Source organism: Zalophus californianus, chromosome 7, assembly GCF_009762305.2.
Source record: "Zalophus californianus isolate mZalCal1 chromosome 7, mZalCal1.pri.v2, whole genome shotgun sequence".
In the NCBI taxonomy this organism is placed as follows: Eukaryota; Metazoa; Chordata; class Mammalia; order Carnivora; family Otariidae; genus Zalophus; species Zalophus californianus.
The window spans coordinates 60711415-60733022 of NC_045601.1; the positions used below are offsets into that span (position 1 = coordinate 60711415).

General features: G+C 35.4%; 1 protein-coding gene across 9 annotated transcripts in view; it reads left to right on the forward strand.

The window, feature by feature from the left end:
- The window catches only part of USP45 (ubiquitin specific peptidase 45), a 70534-nt gene that overhangs the window by 17752 nt on the left and 31174 nt on the right, over positions 1-21608 (forward strand). For 8 of the 9 annotated variants that reach the window (XR_003521586.2, XM_027603106.2, XM_027603109.2 and 5 more), the window contains exons 6-9: positions 11788-11930; positions 12324-12419; positions 15869-15999; positions 21328-21415. Coding sequence is in view for 7 of the 9 variants with exons in the window: in XM_027603106.2 (XP_027458907.2) it covers positions 11788-11930; positions 12324-12419; positions 15869-15999; positions 21328-21415 (458 nt within the window). In the remaining 2 variants the exon portion in view is untranslated. Of the gene's footprint in view, positions 1-11787; positions 11931-12323; positions 12420-15868; positions 16000-21327; positions 21416-21608 lie in introns of those variants that run through there. The other variant, XM_027603110.2, reaches the window with a different exon arrangement.

The window sequence follows — 21608 nt, forward strand, 5'->3', positions numbered from 1 at the left end:
CGATTCGGGGCTCGATCCCAGGACCCTGGGATCATGACCTGAGCTGAAGGCAGTCGCTTAACCAACTGAGTCCTAGGCGCCCCTGAAAACTGCACATTTAATGTGCTTTTTTGGCCACGATAACATATGTAGGGGTATGATGCCAGGGGTGGCCAAAGTACAATTATAGGAAATATTTTATCTGGATTTTTTTTTTCCATCTTAGAGGTTCCTTGAGGTTAAGGATAAAGCCAGTCTGGTTTCATTCCATTTTTACAGATTTCTTCAACTTACTATCATAAAGGATATAAGGTAGGGAGCATGGAATGATATGGTAGAAAGACCATGGACTTTGTCACGGTGTGGGGTCGGGCATTCAAATTTGACTCTTTCAATCACTGGCTATTTGACCTGGGGCAGGTTACAGTTCATCTGACCCTCATTTTCCTCAGCAGTTCCTCCTTCTTTTCTGTGGTATTTCAGGGAGTAGAGATTGGTAAGACAGTTCCTATCCTAAAGAATAATGATAAGCAGAATAGAGTTGTATTCTGAGTGATGTTCAAAGTCCTTTAGATACTCAAAAAGGGGGGGCGCCTGGGTGGCTCAGTCGTTAAGCTTCTGCCTTCGGCTCAGGTCGTGGTCCCGGGGTCCTGGGATCTAGCCCCACATCGGGCTCCCTGCTCAGCGGGAGGCCTGCTTCTCCCTCCCCCCTCCCTCTGCTTGTGTTCCCGCTCTCACTGTGTCTCTTTCTGTCAAATAAATAAATAAAATTTTCAAAAAAAAATAGATACTCAAAAAGGTTATAATGGTCGATTGAAAAGAACCTGAGAAAGAATCGTGAATGAGTTGGCTTTCAAGCTGACCCTTAAAGGGAGGATTTTGGATAGGTAGAGATGGGAAAAGCAATGATTTCAGGTCGTGGGAAGCACCGGTGTAAGCCTTAGGTGTGTTTCTGGAACCATGGGTAGCACCTGGGTAAGTGGGAAACAGCTTCTTGAGGGAGTCTGAGTGTGTGTCGCGCCATCAGAGGCGGGGAGAGACATAGCTCTGGGTTCAAGGGTTGCAGAAGTTCCAGGCCCAAATGTCGTTATCCTTGTGTTCCAAGCTACAGCATCTCTCAGGCAAGTTTGACTTAAAATAAGATCCATTGGCATTCTAGAAGTAAGTTTTTTTGGGATAGTAATCTGCAATATTCTTCCTTGCATGAGGCTTTATTTTTATAAAATACGTTAAAAATCAGGTATGAAAGTAGCTATTGAGGTTTGTAGGAATGCTGGATTATGATTATGCAGCTATCAAATGATAATTGTGAAGGCTGTAGAAATATAAAAATGTCTGAATATGGCAATTCAAAAAGAATATGGAACTATATTGTGTTTTAGGTGGGAGGATAAGAATGGTTTTAAAGGATTCTTTTTATATTTTGCTCTAAGAAAACTGCTGAGAAAAGCCTGTACCTGTACCTTACACATGTTGTTAAGTTATGCAGAGCCTGAGCGCTTTCATGTCCAATACATCTAATTTAGCTACTCTGCACAGAGAATCTTGGCCAGTGCCCCATCCATTTGTAAATACCACCAGCTCAGTGAATCTCAGCTTTTGGTCTCAGTAGCCCTTTAGATTCTTAAAAAAATTAGTGAGGATGTGTAAAGAATTTTGCTTAGGTAGGTTATATCTATCAATATTTATCATGTTAGAAATTAAAATAAAGGGCACCTGGGTGGCTCAGTTGCTTGGGCGACTGCCCTCGGCTCAGGTCATGATCCTGGAGTTCCGGGATCGAGTCCCGCATCGGGCTCCCTGCTCGGCAGGGAGTCTGCTTCTCCCTCTGACCCTCCCCCCTCTCGTGTGGTCTCTCTCTCTCTCTCTCATTCTCACTCTCTCAAATAAATAAAATCTTTAAAAAAATTAAAATAAAAAATTACAATATTAAATCACTGAAAAATAGCAATAATTTCCATGACATGTTAACACACATAATGTTTTTAGGAAAGATAACAATTTTGTAAAACAACACAAACTTAATAAGTGGCATTGTTTTACATTTTTATAAATCTCTTTAGTGTCTAACTTAATAAAAACAATAATTGTATTCTATCTACTTCTGTATTCATCTGTGATATGGTATATAGTCTCTGGAAAATGCATTATATAACTGAGAATGAAAGTAAAAAAAAAAGCAAATAATATCCTAGGCTTACTATGAAAATACGTTTGACCCTAAGGACCTTGGTGTATAGTCTCTGGAAAATGCATTATATAACTGAGAATGAAAGTAAAAAAAAAAGCAAATAATATCCTAGGCTTACTATGAAAATACGTTTGACCCTAAGGACCTGGGAAAAGGAGGAGGGTGTCTTCAGATCCACTTTTAGAACTGCTGAACTAGCACATTTCTGTATTTTCTGTCTTCAACCTTATTTGCCCTAAGCACATCCTATTTCAAGGACACTTTCCCAGTCTTTTACCTTATCTTTTCTACTTGTGTGCAGCATACCTTAGAATCTAAGAACACATGGTTTTGTGGTGTTTGGTTTTCCTGAATATATGTGTCTTTTTAAAAATATTTTTTAAATTTAAATTCAATTAATTAACATATAATGTATTATTGGTTTCAGAGGTAGAAGTCAGTGATTCATCAGTCTTAGATAACACCCAGTACTCCTTACATCAGGTGCCCTCCTTAATGTTCATCACCCAGTCAGTATATGTCTTTTTATGAAACTGCACGTTCCTTGAGGATTATACCCTGGCTCATAGTCTCTTTGATTCTCAATGTGGCTAAGCAGTAAATACTTGCTGAATTGAACTGAGCTAGCATGTGATGAGGAAAAGCGTTGCATTTTCACCAAAAAAGCCTTGAATGTTAATCTCAAAATTATTTATTCATTCAGCTTTTAACGTACTTGAGCTTCTACCTTGTGCCAGATGCTGTGTTAGATATTGGAGATACAGTAGTGAATGAAACAGATCTATTTCTATTTCTGCCATTATCGATCTTCTGGTCAAGCGAGGGATAATTGACAAATCACAATTAATTGCTTAATAATTGCTTAGGTAGTGCTGTGATGGTGCAAGTGCAGGGGACTATGAGGATACTTGAGTAGTATCGAATGTAGACTGGCTATTTTTATTTAGAGCCAGAGCTTGCTTTTTTTTTTTTTTTTTGAGAGAGCGTATTCGCGGGTGCATGAGCAGGGGGAAGGGCAGAGGGAGAGGGAGAAGAAGACTCCCCATTGAGCGGGGGCTTGATCCCAGGACCTGAGCTGAAGTCAGACACTTAACAGACTGAGCCACACAGGTGCCCCTAGAGCAAGAGCCTGCTAAGCCAAGAGCTGAAGGATATGTAGAAATTAGGTAGGCAAAGAGGAAAGGGGAGTATGTTCAGGTGGAGGAAATAGCTCATTGATGAAGGAGCTTGATCAGGGAATTTTATAGAGCTGTAGGTTAAGTTTTGTGATGTTGGGGGGTGGTGAGAGGGTGAGACTAGAGGTAAGTAGGAATAGATATTGAAGGGCCTTGTAAGTTTAGAGTTTATCCTGTAGGCAGTTAGGAACCACTAATGGATTTTAAGTGGAGAAGTAGACAATCAGTTTTGTATTTTAGGAAGATCACTTAACTGTAACATGGCGATAGATAGAAATGCCTTTGTATATATACCTACTCATTCATGTGGCAGTATCAATTTATTATATGACTGAAGATTTTTTAAGGCTAATGGTTAACTAAGAGTTAGTGGAATTTGGAGAATAGTCAGGTAAGGTAATATTTGGTTCTAATGTACAGGAGTTGCAGGGCAGGCAAGTTTTTTTCTTTTTACTCTTTAAAGACTAAACTTTTCAGCTGTAGAAATGGGCAAATTACATTAATGCTACATGACTGACTTAAGTAATTGCATTAGGCAGTTGAGGAAACCCCAGTGCAGGTTCCCAGAAGAATGCTTACAGCTGTGTAGATTTCACATCTGATGCTAGGATTTGCTTACAAAAAAACAAAAAAACAAAACAAAAAAACACAAAAAATCCACACCTTCCCCTCAAACACATACCAGAAAACTAAAAACAAGTAAAATCCCCGTATAATAAGGTCACATATAACACAAGATTTAAAAAAAGTAAGAAAACTTTATTGTGAAAACCGAGAAATATTTATTATTAGAAAGTGGGCCACTGTTTTCTGAACGCTTATGAGATATGTCATAGTGTTGTAAATGTCATGTAAATATTCTACAAATACTTACTGAATATAGGTATTCCTGGTGAAATAATCATTGAATATTGGTTTACTTTTTGTGAACTAGATGGATGATTGACAGTCCTACATTGTTTTCTGAATAATTTTGGCCCATAATTTTTAATACTGGTGGAATGCCACTTTCAAAGAGCTTAAAGAGGGCATAAAATATATTCTGTTAAATTCATTAGGCTTATGCTTTTGGTGTAAAAAGACACTAGGTATGTTGGTTCTTTTGGTTTTATTAGGAATAAGTTTGCTGTATCTTTTTTTTGAAATAAGAAAGTAAATGGCGGGGCACCTGGGTGGCTCCGTCGTTAAGCATCCGCCTTCGGCTCAGGTCATGCTCCCAGGGTCCTGGGATCAAGCCCCGCATCGGGCTCCCTGCTCTGTGGGAAACCTGCTTCTCCCTCTCTCACTCCCCCTGCTTGTGTTCCCTCTGTTGCTATGTCTCTCTCTGTCAAATAAATAAATAAAATCATAAAAAAAAAAAGTAAATGGCATGTTTGGGATCTGAAATAATGTATCTGAGGACAAATAATATTGTGCCCTCTTATAGCAACAATTTGAATATAAAGTAATACTTTATAACTTTTTAAAAAAGGAATACATTTTGTTTTGCTATAAAGTGACAGTCACACACCTAATAAATTTATTTGCATTTTCAAAAATAAGCACTAAAAATAGTTATTTCCATGTGTAAAAGGGGTTAGAGACAAAAAGATGTTGGGCATTTAAAAAACAATTTATTGTTACCCATAGGGATATAAATCCAGAGTTCTCCATTGAAACTACAGAACACAGGAAATTATCTGAGTGACTATTTTCTCAGTTCTCTCAAAAATGGCACTAACTAGTACCTTTGCAAATATATAGGGAGAAGTTAAGTGCATACAGTGAGTGCCTAGGGCATTAGGTCTTTAATTCTTTTCAGGAACCCTTTGAGAAGAGCTGCTATAAACTTTAATAAAGGTGTAAATTCACACCGAAGACATCCAGCAATTGATTACATCCAGCTTTTGCTAAAGAGTAGTGTGGCCTTTTCTTTCATATCACCACTAACATTTCATTAGTGTCTTAAGTTATCACACTTACTAACCTTATAATCCATTGTTATCCAGACAGATAGTAGATCAAAATGGTTAAGTTTGTGGAGTATGAAGCCAGACGGCCTCGGTTTGAATCTCCTGTCACTAAAAACTGTGTGCCTTAATTTCATCGTCATCTCTACAGTGGGGACAATTATCAGAGAAAATAATTCTTTCAAACTCTTTCTTTAAATAAGCAAACTGCAAAATAAGTTTACTTTCCCTGTGCCCATGGGAAACTCAAGAATCACCAGTGTTCCCCTTTTGGTTTAACCAAGGTAATTTACAAATATTTATAACTTTAAGAAAAGGTAGACATTTAATATTGCTTGGCAACAAATTTACTAGTCACTGCTTTCAGTTTTCTCCCATGAAAGCTGCATCTCTTTGGACTTGCTCTTTATTTCTGTAGGTTATTATTCTTTTTTTGAATTTTTGGACAGTTTAGAAACACACCTTAAATTTTGATTACTGTTGTTAAGCTGCCTTCCAGAAAGATTATACACAGGGTATAATTGACAAGAATACCTATTTTTCCATATTTAGCTTTGTTTATAGTTTTTAGGGGTTTTATTTTTTGGCAATAATGAGGTTTTTAATGTCATCATTACCAGATCCATCAATCTTTTCTGTAAAGATTTTTTAGTCTTTTGGGCCATGCTTTGAAAACTTTTGTACTCTGCTATTATAAAGATAGTCACCTACAATTTCTTTCTTTCCTTTCTTTTTTTTTTTTAAGATTTTATTTATTTGACAGAGAGAAACACAGCGAGAGAAGGAACACAAGCAGGGGGAATGGGAGAGGGAGAAGCAGGCTTCCCACTGAGCGGGGGGCCTGACGCAGGGCTCGATCCCAGAACCCTGGGATCATGACCTGAGCCAAAGGCAGACGCCTAATGACTGAGCCACCCAGGCGCCCCTCACCTACAATTTCTTGTATATACTTTTTAATATATGTCTGATATGATATTTTAAATTTTGGTTTAAAAAGAAGATCATAGGATCTTTGTATTGCAATCATTTTTATGGTAGGAAAATTTGAGCTACTTAAGATTACTTTTTAGATAGTCTTGGTCTTAGCCAAGTTGTTGGAAAAAAATTTTTTTTTTCTTTTCTGGTGCCGTGATCACCCAGTTTTCTGTCTTGCAAGACCTGAGGTATGTATAGAACTTATCAGGTCTATTTAGTTAACCAGCAACTCTTTGAGTACTCAGATTCTAGGCTTAAAGGGAAACGACAGAGATCTAAAAGAGCTTTAAAAATTTTATCTGGAATGCCTGAAGTTTTCTCTCAATGTTCTTTGATTTCTGGGTCTGTGTTTATTTTATTACAAAAGTACAATATCTGATGACGGTGTTGGTAATATAAAGAGATAAGGAAGGTGAGATAGGGTAAATCCCTTTTGATATAATAACCTTGTAGCCCTGAAAATCTGATGAATCTTTCTAATTATGGGCATTTCATGGGATCAGGTAAAAGTTGAAAACAAAATAAATAATTGGTAATCCAATTTTATATAGTTTGTCTTTTTTGTTATTGCTGTAGCAGCCTTATCCTTCTAATTATACCATCCTTCAAAACATCTTGAAGTTCAGTCCTTAGTGCATTTGGTTCTGTGTTTATAAAGGAAGAGTTCATAAAGTGAATATGATCTAAAATCACTGCCAGATTGAGAAGCGTTATCTCTAAGCAAAATGATCAGTAATCATTCCTCATTAATAATACATTACTCTTTATTAAGACACACACACCTGTTAGTATGTCAGATTATTGAGAAACTGATTCAGATACCCTTGTTTTATTTTTTATTTTTTTAAGATCTATTTATTTGAGAGGGGGAGGGGCAGAGTCAGATGCTTAACGACTGAGCCACCCAGAAGCCCCAGATACTCTTGTTTTAAACTAGAATCTTAAATTCTCAGCTGATAGTTTCTTAGTGAGCAAATGTACATGTATACTTAGTTTCTAAAAGTTTTGCTAAGATGTTATTATGAATGTGAGGTTTAATATCTCTATGCTGTTCACTGTATATCAATCTTTATACTCATAAATCATAAGCAATTAAATATAAACATTTACAGACAGTATTTCATATAGTACCTGATAAAATGGAAATTTAATAAATCAATTGAATTTGAATTGTTACATTTTACAAATATTCTACTTAGTAAAACAAAAAACTTGCACTTCTCAAAACACGCTTAGGGGTGCTTGGGTGGCTCAGTCATTTAAGTGTCCGACTCTTGATTTCTGCTCAGGTCATGATCTCAAGGTCGTGGGATCGAGCCCTGTGTCCTGCTCTGCGCTCAGCTGGGAGTCTGATTGAGATTCTCCCTCTCCCTCTGCCCACCCCGCTGCTCAGTACTCACACTCTTTCTCTCAAATAAATCTTTAAAAAAATTAAGCACATTTAAATAGTTCTTAGAAAATGTCATTTTATTTTCTAGTTAGATTATCTGATCTATTTAATATTTAAGTCTAATAGCATAATTAATTGTGACTATGTTCTCACAGACTTACATGTAAAAGTCAATAAACAGACCCTTGCCACTTGTGTGAAGTGGCTATTTAACCATGAAATAAACTATTTTTATTGCCATTGCCCTGTGGATATGTTCTTTCTGGCAGTGCTGTCCATATTTGGTGGCTCTGCATGGAGAGCCAGGTGGTGCTGAAAAGCATCGCACAGTGAAGCGTGGATATATCTAGGTTCAACATTTGTCATCCCTTACTGCTTAAGGGAAGGGTAAAATCTGTTTTTCCATATGTTTATGCTTTTTTTTTTTGCCCGCAGTTTTGTCCAGATGGCCTTATGAACATTGTTTACTTTAGGATGTTATCCCAGATGTTTTGAAAAACTGATGGGTAAATGTGGTACACAGATACATAATCATTTGCATGTTACAGTTTTAAAAAATGTTATTCTTGTAAGAATAAAATGTAATTTATTTCTGGAAATATTTTGTAAGTGAATGATAAATGTATTAAAATACAAAAATATGAAAAATATGTTTTATATACACAATATGTATATTTATATATAATATATATATATAATATAAAATATGTTTTATAAATGTGTGTGTGTGTGTGTGTGTGTGTGTGTATGTATGTATGGTTAGTATAATCTGCAGTTTATTTTCCCCAACATTTTTTCATGTTAATAAGCAAAAAAATATTCTGGCAATGTTAACTGAAGGAAATACTTTTGAGGAGTCATTTGATCAGGGTTGCATATACCTAGATATGTAAGACTCTTGCCTTCCTATCTTTTATAATTCTTCTTATTGTACTTAAATCACTGAAGAGAAATTAGGTGGTAAAATGGCAATAGATTTATAATCAACAGATTGTCATTATGACTTTGGGCAAATCACTTAACCTGTTGGAGATTGAGTTTTGTAAATATAAAATCAGAGTAACAACTTTACCCAAAAAGATGGACTAATGCTTGAATTTAATCACTCTAGCGTCTGCAATCTCTTAAAAGTCACTATGAAGCCATCTAGTGGCAACAGCAACAATGAGAGCTGAACCTGCCTATTCTAGGCTCTAGTTGGAATCTCAGATATAATTAAGAGGTGGACTGCTCTCATTTGCAAACCCAGCCAGGATCCATATGGGGCCTCCTCTTGTTTGTGAAATGCTTCTTGACCACTGACTGGCTTATTTCATTTGCTTTTACATCCACTTGCAGGTTTGAATACTGTCTTGCTTTTTCCTGCTTTTCCTTTTCTCCATGCCTGTTCTCTGCCCTTGAGTGACCTTTCCATTGATTGTACCAGCCTTTGCCCCCAAGCTCTAGTATGGGGTTTAATTCTTATTACTTGTTTTAATATATGGAAGACAGGAGAAGAGATCTATCTTGCTCATTCTTTTCTGTGTTAACTCAGAACTCTAGGGTTGGGAGTAAAAAACAACTCCTCAGTATCTGGACAACACACATCCAGTAACAACCAATAATGTTTAAAGAATAAGCCAACAGGGGCACTTGGGTGGCTCAGTCAGTTAAGCAATCTGACTCTTGATTTCATCTTAGGTCATGATCTCAGGCCCTGGAATCAAGCCCCATGTTGGGCTCCATGCTCAGCAGGGAGTCTGCTTGAGGATTCTCTCTTTGTCTGCCCCTGCGCCTGCTTGTGTGTGCGTTCTCTCTCTGTCTGTCTCTCTCTCAAATAAGTCTTAAAAAAAGAGAAAAGAATAAGCCAACAGGAATAAAGGGGGAAAAAAAACAGGCAATAGGGTTTATGGGAAAATATTACATCATGGATAAAAGTTGCTAAGACTTGAAAGAAAAATATTTTCCATGCAATAGATTTACTTAATGAAAAAAAACCTTAGAAACCACTAGTTCATTTTTCTCAATGAGGTAAGATGTTGCCACATGTTGGAAAGAAAAGCCAAGAAGATATGAAAACCACAAAGTCAATATAAAAGGCAAAACTCATATTAGCAATTCCGAAAATCAATTAGAAATAAGAGCTAAGCTTGAGGGCAAAAACCCAGGATGTTACAGGAAGTGATTAAAGAGAAGAAAAAAGTGAGGGCAGATAAACAATGGGCATGAAGGATCACTTGTGAAGGTATGGATTTTGGCACAAATAACAATTCTGGGGAGGCTCAATGGACTGTTTTCACCCACTTACATGGTGCTTACCTTGCCAGGTGCTTTGCAGATAGTCGCTTTGCATTTAATCCTTATGAAAATCTTATAAGGAAATGTGTCAACCCCCCTTGATTGATGCTTTTTCTTTGGCAAAAGTCACAGTTGCCAAGTCACTCCTTATTTGAACCAACAAGATGTGTATGACATCAGTCTGCCCATACTTGAGATTACAGTTTCTCTTTATGGTGTCTTCTCTCTGCTCCTGTCCCTGAAAGCAGGGCTACCTCCAGCCCTGTTCATCTCCCTTAATGTTGTTGCGAAGAAGGGCAGGTTGGGAGGGGATGTCTTATTTACTCTTAAGAACACATCAGAAGCATGGAGGGCTAAGGTACTACTGAATCTGCTGTTTAATCCGGTATGTTTTCATTTATATTGAATTTTTATTATATATGTTCTCCCCAACATTACACCCCTGTAGAAGAAAGAGCAGTAGTAAGACATTTTCTGATCTCCATCAGTCTGACTGGGGAGACAGCCAAATATTTAAAAATTAATTAGCAATGCAAGGCAGTATGTCAGTATTAGATGAATAAAACATAATTGCAAAGAACTACAAAATCTGAGGGTTGAAAGAAATTTGAAAGAATATTTTGGTTAAAATAAATTCTCAATAAATTGAGAACTTGGGAATTTCCTGTCAAACTTCAAATTATATATATATTTTTAATAGATTTTATTTATTTGAGAGAGTGAGAAAACATGAGTGGGGGGACGGGCAGAGGGAGAGGCAGAGAATCTCAAGCATACTCACACTGAGCACAGAGCCCATCGTGGGGCTTGATCTCATGATCCTGAGATCATGACCTGAGCTGAAATCAGGAGTTGGCTGCTTAATGGACTGAGCCACCCAGGCGCCCCTCAAATTATATTTTGATTCAGAAAGTAATGTGCTGTTGAATAAATATGATGTCAGTTTGTAAATGTTAGAAATTGTTCATTTTCAGATTGTTTTGAAAAATGATGAATTGATATAATTTTTAAATCTTCATTAATTATATAAACCAGTGAGCCCAAAACTCATTATATATATAGTTTTTTATATTATAATATAGTTCCTTTTTATAGTATAATATAATTTTTTATATTATAATGTAGTTCTAATTTTTTAAGCTTTTTATTTTGAAGTTTCAAACTTACAGAAAAGTTGCAAGAGCAATACAAAAAAATTGCCATTATGTGGTGATTTTACAGTTCCATTATTTCTTCAGTGTATTAGTTGGCATTTTCTTGTAAGGAAGAGTTTCTCCCTTTTCCTCCAATTTAAAAAACCTGTTATTGATTCTGACCCATTCTCATTTTGTTCAGTGAATAGAAAACTGTTACGACCCTTCTTTGTTTTGATATTCAGATTGTCCCAGAGTGGACCAGTGGGAACCTATTCAAGATGGTGCATGTGTATTTTGACCTACTCATCACTTTTTTTGAGCACTTCCTTATTTTCTGGCACAATAAAAATGTTATATAGGCTTGCTTTGTTTCTTTGCTGTCCTAGGTTTAGAATCAGCATTTTCTTCAAGGAGTCTTCATTTCTTTTAGCGGGGAATAGTATTTAGGAACTGAGATCTGGATGTTTTCTTCTTGTTTTTTTACTTCATTCTTTTATACTTAACTATGTAATTCATCTGGAATTTATCCCTCAGTGCCATACGTGGTATAAATACGTAGCAGTAAGATACAAACTGGAGACATTTATTTGTGTTTGTATTCTTGCCCTTCAGGGACACCAATTCAGGGGACAGTCTTAATTAATGTATTTATTTCAAATTATATATATATATTTGATTTTACATCTTAATGTCAGTTACGTTTTCTCTAACTTAGGTGCATTTTCTAGAATCCTTAAACTTTGTGAGGAAAAATGTGAAACAGGTGAAAAAAAGAAAGGAAGAAAAGGCAGCAGTGTACCGTCTGTGAAAGGAATTTCAAATTTAGGAAATACTTGCTTCTTTAATGCAGTCATGCAGGTAAGAGCCATCAGGAATCTTTGTAAAATGTAAAAAATAACTTTATATTTATTGACACACCTGTAAACTAGCAATTGACTGCTAAACATTCCCCTAGAAAGATCTGTTTTCTTTTTGTTTTAGGCTATCTGTAGCCTTTGCTATGTACATACATTCATATATATACCACCTTTTCGCACAGTGCTTCCAAAAGGACTTCTCTGTGTTTTACCATGGTTCTGTCCATAATACTGACGTTTATTAAATGTGAAATGTGCTCAGTCAAGTTTTTTAAAACTCAAAAAATTTTTTTGCTCCGCTAGATGACATTTGAGAGTTGAAGAGACCATTTTTCCCATAGAATCAGAGGATATTACAACCGAATCAGAAGACTTTATATTTGCTTTCTTTTAGAACTTGGCACAATCTTACATTCTTATGGAACTGATGAATGAGAACAAAGAAAATGGGACAAAACTCAAGATTTTTCCTTCCCCAGACACTCGGCTGGTAAGAAGAATGACTACTGGGATAATAGCTCTTTTTCGATGAGCCACTGATGGTGCCAAAATTGATCTTTTGTATTTCTCAGCACTGTTAACTGAGATGGTGTTTTGAAAAAATATTTTGAAAAAAATAATTCAAAAGCATTTTGTGAAAATAATCCGATTTTAAAATTCTAACATTATACCTTCAAGATCTGTTATGGTTCAAACATATCATGGGTCAAACAATACAAAGATATTAAGGCAATTTTCAAACAAAAGGGGTTTGTATTTAGTTGAACAAAATGTCTAGGACTCCTGTTTTGTAGTGACCGGTAACATTTGCTTTAATATAGCATTTTAGTTCTTTAAAAGTAGATTTAATTTTAATAGTGAGCATCTAAAGATTTTTTGGAGCCTAGTCAAAAAATAGGTTTTTAAGCTAGTGAGAAAAGAAATAAGGAAAAAGAGCAGCCCTTAACATTCAGAAGCTGGCTTGGCACCCACAGTTAGGCCATATTGTTCAAACAATCTCACAGAATGCCAACCTCAGGCCAGGTTGCTCTGAGACTGATAAAAATAAGACAAAGCAAGGCCACTTCATACTTTTATCTGAACTCAGACAAAAACAAAGTTAGTCTACCACTTAGAAAAATTTCAAGCACCCTCTCTTGACCAAAGTGAGAGACTGCTACTCTTTACTAGTTACAGCTTTAGCGTCATTCTTATCTCCCAGAGACTAGAATTTGGGTTATCCTAACTCAAAGATAAGATTTATCAGGATACCCAGGCTAAGAATTGCCTCCACTTTCTGACAGCATTCAATTGAGAGCAGACTTTTGCTTCCTTAGACTCTCCCCCAGATTACTCAGCCAAAGCCCAAATCCTGTATCAGTTCTTTCTGATTGAGATACCCCGTGGTTTCCCATGGTGTGTGTTCTTCCTAAATGCAACAAGTAATAAACCTTTCTTGTTCAACTACCAGTGTATTCCTGGTAGTCTTTGGCTGAAGGGCCCTGACAGTAGTAATAACGTTTTTAGTTAGAAATTGATCTGTGTGTGTGTGTGTGTGTGTGTGTGTGTGTGTGTGTGTGTGTGTGTGTGTGTGTTTTGGAGGAAGAGATGTATGTATGTATAGTTCATGGCTTTTGAAAAGAAGAAAGGGGGGGTTCTAAAAATTCTTAGCCCAATGTAGTAATCTTAGGTTTTTCTTCCAAGGAGACAGTTTTGAAAGACAGTATTGTTGTATTTCTTTGTTGAAAAGGCAACCTGTAAACTTACTGCCTGTTCAGCCCTTTAAAATTTTTAGAGCAGAGCCCAGTGCCCTCTTCTAAAATGTAGTGAGGTAGTGAAAACTACTAAATTGGAGTTAATGCTTAGTCATTTGAAAAGATTTCCTATTAAATGTGATTGAATGTTAGGTACTTTACATGTGGAATTATATCTTGAGAGGACTATATGGCAATTAGATATTATAGCTGATCACTTTAGATTTGTGTTCTTCTAAGAGGAGAGTTTCAATCTTAGATCTTCGGTCTTTGGGACATAGAGTTGACCTGAGCTGGAGGACTACCAGTGTAGATCATTACTCTTTGAATCACCAGTTTTACTTTGTCCTTTGCAATCTATATGCCTTTTGTTTCTTTTCCTTACCTTATTGTACTGGCTTGAACCTCTAGTAACATACTGAATAGAAATGATGAGAGAGCAGACATCCTTGCCTAAAATCCCCAGAGTAGGAGAAAAATATTCAGTCTTTCATTAACATCAAGAATGAAGTTAACTATAGGTTTTTCATAGGTGTTTTTTTTTTTTTTTTTTTTTAATGTCTGGAAATTTGTTTTGACCTCATTCACCAATTTACCCACCCCCTCACCCCCTGTTCTCTATATCTGTGAGCTGGTTTTTGGGTTTTTTGTTTTGTTTTGTTTTAAATTCCACGTGTGAAATCATATGGTATTTGTCTTTGACTTATTTCACTTGGCATAATGCCTACAAGGTCCATCCACGTTGTTGCAAATGGTAAGATTTCATTCTTTTTTATGGCCGAATAATATTCCATTGTATATGTATACCACATCTTCTTTATCCATTCATCAACTGATGGACACTTGGGGCGCTTCTCTAATTTGGCTATTGTAAATAATGCTGTAATAAACATAGGGGTGCATGTATCCCTTTGAATTAGTGTTTTTGTATTCTTTAAGTAAATACACAGCAGAGTGATTACTGGATCATATTATAGTTCTGTTTTAAATTTTTTGAGGAGCCTTCAAACTGTCTTCCACAGTGGCTGCACCAGTTTGCATTTCCACTAACAGTGCAGGAGGGTTCCTTTTATTCCACATCCTCACCAACACTTGTTGTTTCTTATGTTTTTTATTTTAGCTATTCTGACACGTGAAGTGATATCTCATTGTAGTTTTGATTTGCATTTCCCTGATGATGAGTGATGTTGAGCATCTTTTCATGTGTCTGTTGGCCATCTGTATGTCTTCTTTGGAGAAATGTCTGTTCATGTCTTCAACATGGCAAAGAGCCGTTTTGATATTCAGAAGCTATGCAAAATTATAGCCTGTCCTTTCTGTGGTTTTAGTCAGATGGTAGACTTTTAAGGATAGTTGGTATGAAATATATATGTAACATGTATTTCATGAATACATGAATGAGACAACCATATTTGATAGTTGTCTTAGAAAATAACGTTCTGTAATGTCCTAAGATTATATTTGGGATCTGCTTTTTATTCATTGTTTATAAGGAGGAGGGTTACTGGTGAAGATAACATTTTAGAAAACAAAACTTGGTGGGGGAAAAATTCTAGAATAAAGTGGGTTTCTCCTTCACACAATTTTAGCTGCTCTTGTCAAGCTTTATGTCTCTCCCTTGTAAAGAAGGAGAATGGTGTATCAATTTTGTGAAATAATCTCCCATTCCTTATTTTATTAGTAAAATATTTGGGGAAAAGAAGGGTGTGGAGTTTTGCTAACAAATGTAATTTGTGATCATATATTAAGATGTATACATGTCAAGTAGATAAGTAATTCTGCTTTTAGGAGAGCACATTTTTTAAGACTTATTTTTTTAAGTAATCTCTACAACTAACGTGGAGCTCAAACTCACAACCCCGAGATGGAATTGCATGCTGGACTGACTGAGCCAGCCAAGCGCCCCTAGGAGAGCACATTAAGGGACGGTTATAAGCAACTAGAGATTGGTGATTTTATTCTTAAGCTAATAGTTTTACTAAGTAAGGGGCAAAAGGTTACGAGAATACCTGTGTTTTTCAAGGTAAGGCATTTAATTCCATTTTCCATTTTTTAATATTCATCTTATATATGTAGGAATAAAGTTTCTTAATACACTTAAGGCAATTTAGTTATCATCATTTAAGCAAAGTATAACTTAGATTTTTAATAATATTTAATTTTAAATTTGCATATTTCTGACATAGAGTTGATCATGTTTTTAAAGGACCCACTAACAGTGGAACTTTCAAGCCCTGGACCATTGACCTCAGCCTTGTTGGTGTTTCTTCACAGCATGAAGGAGACTGAAAAAGGACCACTTTCTCCTAAAGTTCTTTTTAATCAGCTTTGTCAGAAGTGGGTGCATCTAAATTCTTGATATAAGTAATTGAGTTATAAAATTCTAATATATCACTTAATATGAGTAATTTCACTCTTACTATAATATTGCTATTATTGTCTAGACTCTCAAGAGAAAAAACTAATACTTATTTAGTTGCAGCTCTGTGCTTTTGTTTGTTATATCTCATAGTACTCTGAAGAAGTGCTTGTTTATCCCCATTTTATAAATAAGGAGACTGAGACTCACAAAAGTTGAGTAGCTTACCTAGTTTTATAGTGACAAAGCCAGCATTCAAATAGAGGTCTGTCCTGATTCAGAAGCCCATGATGTAATAACAAAAAGTAAGAACATTATAGAATTAAAAGGTGCTATTAATAGATCATCTAAATCTAGTTTTCTTATTTTTACTTTTATTATTTTTTAAGTATACTTTGCTCCCAATGTGGGGCTCAAACTCATGACCCCAAGATTAAGAGTTGCATGCTCTACCAACTGAGCCAGCCAGGTGCCTTCCTTAGTTTTAAAGATGACCTTCGAGGCAAATAGAATTTAAGTGAATTTCTCAAGATAGTACTGTATGTTCAAAAACAAAATCCTTGTGTGCCCAGAAATACATACATACCACAAAGGACCTGACTTAACTTTAATTCTTTCATTTATTCTTTCATCTAAAAAACTGAGAGCTTATTTGCATCAGGTACTTGCTAGAATATAAGGGTACACAATGTATAAGATATTAAAAATAGACCCTGTCATGGAGCTCATGAGCTAGTCCCAGTCCACAATTTCTAAAATATATAGAAACAAAATTCTTTAAATGGGAACTTGCATTTTTTTATATCTCCAGACTTTAAAATTTCATTTTAATTTAATAGTTATTTGTGCCATGGTATTACATTTTATCTTCTAGAACTATACCAATGTTAATTTTTTAAAAAAATTTTAGTTGTGGAAAGGACACTTACCATGAGTTCTGCCTTCTTAAAAATTAAGTGTACAATAGATTATTGTTGATTAAGGTACAATGCTGAATAGCAGATCTCTACAGCTTGTCCATCTTGCTTGAGTGAAACTTTATGCCCATTGATTATGCCTGTACTTTTCATTTCTCCTTCACTCCAGCCCTTGGTAGACACCATTGCACTCTCTCTGATTCAATGAATTTGCCTATTTTAGATTCCTTATATAAGTGGAATCATGCTATTTGTTTTTCTGTGACTGGCTTATTTCACTTAGCAAAATGTGCCATGGTATTTTGAATGTAGTACAAAATAAAGAGGGTTTATTATGTTTCATTTGGTGGCAAATGCTGTTTTTTTTCAAAGCCCAAAGAACAAAAAATCCTCAGATTTTTGTGACATTGGTGCCTCACAGAGTTGAAAAGTTTTTAGGATTCTATGTGCTTTCGAAATTTGTTTTTGGCTCTGCCAAAAATAACTGTTTTGTATCCTTTTTTTTTTTTGGTTTTATAAAGATTCTTTTAAAAGATTTTATTTATTTATTAGAGAGAGAGAGACAGAGATAGAGAGAGAGAGCACGCACGCATGAAAGGGGAGGAGAGGGAGAAGCAGGCTCCCCGCAGAGCAGGGAGCCTGATGTGGGGTTTGATCCCAGGACCCTGGGATCATGACCTGAGGCTAAGGCAGATGCTTAACCGACTGGGCCACCCAGGTGCTCCTGGTTTTATTAAAGATTTATAAAATTTTTAAAATTGTTAAAATAATAGGTGCTCATGATAAAAGTTCAAAATACTATTTGTATCTTATTTATTTTTTTCAAAAGTGATTATGCAGGCACAGACATATATAAAATTGTTTGCAACTTGCTTGTTTTGCTTAATATATTTTTTACATTTTTCCATATTAGTACATGTGGGTATGACTTATTTGATTTAACATGTGTGTGTGTATCGCACTTGTGAAAGTACATCTGTAGGATAAATAGACCTACTGGATCAAACATTATTTGAAAACATTTTAAAAATTGCATTTGCTTTATTATGTTTACTTTAAAAAGAGATTTATATTAAGAGAAGTAATTTTAAAAAAATCTGGTGAAGATTTAAGCCATATATGTTGAGTCTATTTTTGGACTCTGTTCCATTGATCTATATGTCTACCCTTACCCCAGTTCTGCACTGTCTCATTACTGTACCTTCATAGTAAGTCTTAGAATTGGATAGTGTGAGTGCTCAGACTTTTTTTTTTTTTTTTTTTAGCTACTCCAGGTCCTTTGCTTTTTTATATGAATTTTAGAATCAGTTTGTTAATTGGGGTTGCATTTGGAGATCAGTTTGGAGAGGACATCTTAACAAGGTTGAGTCTTCCAGTGTATGATTATGAAATATCTTTTCAGTTATTTAGGTATTTGATTGTTCCCATCAATTTTTTGTGGTTTTCAGCTTACAAATCCTGCACTATCTTGTTAGATTTACCTTAAGAATTTCATATTTTTAAACACTATTTATTGTAAATTGGTACTTTAGAAAAAATTCAATATCCAGTTGTACATTCCAAATATAAGGAAATATACTTGATTTTTGTATATTGATCTTGTTTCTTGTTCCCTTGCTCAAGGGTTATAGTAGTTTTATATAGATTCTTCAGGATTTCCTATGTAGACAATAATGCCATTGGTAAATAAAGACCATTTTATTTCTTCCTTTTCAATTGTATCCTTTTATACATTTTTCTTATCTTATATAACTGGCAAGGACCTCCAGGACAATGTTGGAGTGGTAAAAAGTAGGCATTTTTGCTTTCTTTTTGATATTAGGAGCAGAACATTCAGTCTTTAACACATAAGTATGATAACAGCTGTAGGTTTTTCATAGATGCCTTTTATCAGGTTGAGGAAATTCCCATTCCTAGTTTTTTCTGAGAGTTTTCATCAAGAATAAAAACATTCAGTAAACTCCAGTTCTCATTTTTTTCTTAAAAAAACAAATTTGTTATTTATTTTTGAGAGAGAGAGAGCATGAGCGAAGTGAGGTGCAGAGGGAGAAGGAGACTCCCCACTGAGCAGGGAGCCCGCCTCAGGGCTGGATCCCAGAACTCCGGGATCATGACCTGAGCTGAGAGCAGACGCTTAACCGACTGAGCCACCCAGGCACCCAACAAATATTTGTTATTTAAATAAACATTATTTATTACCATTGGGAGACATTGATTCCTGGCCCAGAGAAACCATGAGATAATAAATGTTAGTTGTTGTTTTTTTTTAAGAAAAAAGAACAGGTATTGCATTTTATTAAATGCTTTTTCTGCATCTGTTGAAATATCATATGTTTTTTTTTTTAATCTGTTGATACAAGAATTGTATTAATGTATATTCTGAATAGCTCTAGTAAAGTATATTTGGCATGCAGTAAGCTGTACATATTTAAAGTATACCATTGGGTAAGTTTTGACATATATATATATTTTTTTGCTTGTTTTCTCTTTTTATATTTTGTCAATATGCCTGGAGTAGAGAGAGTTTTTGGATTATCAACAGACTGATTCATCTTCATCCACAAGACATCTCCACGAATTCTCTCTTGTTCTGAATTTCTTTTTCTTGATAATCTATTCCTGTTTTATGAGTATGCATATGTTTTCCTCTTACAACTTGAGATTTTTAAGTTTTCTCCTCTTTCCCACAGTAACACTTTTACTAAGGTACATTTCCTGTGTATCTTTCATGTTCTCCTCATTTTGAATACATGAATCTCTTCATATGTTTGTTGATTTTTCTCTTTAAGTTTGAAGGTCTCTTTGGTATTTGTAGATCAGATAGGCTCCATTAGAGATTCTGTAAGTCATCATAGAATTTTTTACCCAGTCCTAGGTAGAAGAAGAAAGAAAAAAATCTAGGTTTATTAAATTTTCTTGAGTGGTTTAGAAGGCGGTACTGCTTTGTGCATAGTTAAGATGGAGCTATAGGCAGGGACATGGTAGAGAAAGTTTCTCCTTTGTTCAGGAACAATTTCCATCCTGTGCATCTGCTTTGAAAGCCATAGACTGGTCCTCCTACCTGCCACCTGGCAGATGAGGATCTCTGAAGGATTCCCTGGTTTCCCCCTTGCAGTCTTCTTCCATTTCATTGGCCTTCCTTGATGCCTACAGCACAAGTGTCATGTCATCCAATTTCAGCCTTATGTGGATTCCAGCCATGGAAGCCCAAATAGGGTTGGGATTTGTGTCCATCTTGGTTTCTGTCCTCAACTCTGATCTAGAAGGTGAACAATATCTACCACATGCAGAAAGGGAAGCCCACAAGGGGAGTAAATCAAGAGTCTTCTCAACATCCTATTGCTTTTGCTACTTCTTAACAAGAGTGAGTAACTGAAATTATCACTCCTGTTATAGGCTATTTCAGATAGCTTTTTAGCACCAGGGACTCACAGTAGTGCCTTACTGGGGTGAATGTTTATTATGAGATGAGAAATAATGCTTAAAATAGTGGACTTAAGAATCAAAAGACCTGGATTTATGTCAGTGGCACTTAGCTTGTTCTTCAGTTTTCTCAAGTGAAAAACAGTTCATATTAATTATGAATTTCTTAACAGCACTGCTGTGCATATCAAATGAGATATGTTGCACATATCTTAATGAGACCATTGTGAACTTGTACTACCATAACATATTCTTACTCTTTTATATTACTTAGACAAAATTCTTTCTTTGTCTTAGAGCACTATCTAAATTTAGTACTTATTTTCATGTTGGTATTGGAGTTTATTGCAGAAAATACTACTTTTTAAGGTTACTGAAATCAACTAAATATTTGCTCTGTTGAAGTCTCCATGAATAGCACCTGATCCTTTAATTAATACAAGGAAATCTAATTGTTAAATCCTTAAAATAAATACATTCACAGAGATATCAGTTTTTAGTTCTTTATTTTAATATAAATAACCTCTTGTTTTTCTTTTGGTTATTCAAGGTAGGAAGATAATAGATCAAGGTGGCTTGGGTTTGAATACTGTTTTTTTGCTTGCTATGTGACCTTGCAAATTCTATAAATAATCCCTCTAAGCCCTTGTATATAAGCTGGAGAAAATAGGGCATCCCAAGCTTGTTTAAGGATTTTAGGACTTGACATATGTAAAGCTTAACATATGTACTGTGCTTGCATGTAGTAGTTGCTTGATAAATGATAGCCATATTATTCTCTGTGTACTTAAGATCTCATCCTAATTGGAATAGTGACCATATCTGGTATTTCAACTTAGTAGAAAAACTTAGTAGGACTAAATTGAATCTTTGACTATATGCTATTTAAAAATGATTTTAGATGGTAGTAATATATTGTTGATGAAATTATCTTTCTTTCTTTCCTGTTTTGTTTTTAAATCATAGGGCCCCCCGATTTAAAAGTTTCCAGCAACAGGACAGTCAGGAGCTTCTGCATTATCTGCTGGATGCAGTGAGGACAGAAGAAACAAAGGTCAGGTTTTGTTAAGTTTATCACATATACTCTTTAAGAAGACGGTACAAAACTGAAGGAATTAATTTCTACCATCATTTTAATGTAGGTTAAGAAGTAATTTGATTTTTTTTCTGTTTATTCCTTTATATATTTTTTGGCCTCTTCTTCTAAAAGAATATTTTCTCCTAGCCTTTGCAACCCTATTATCCTT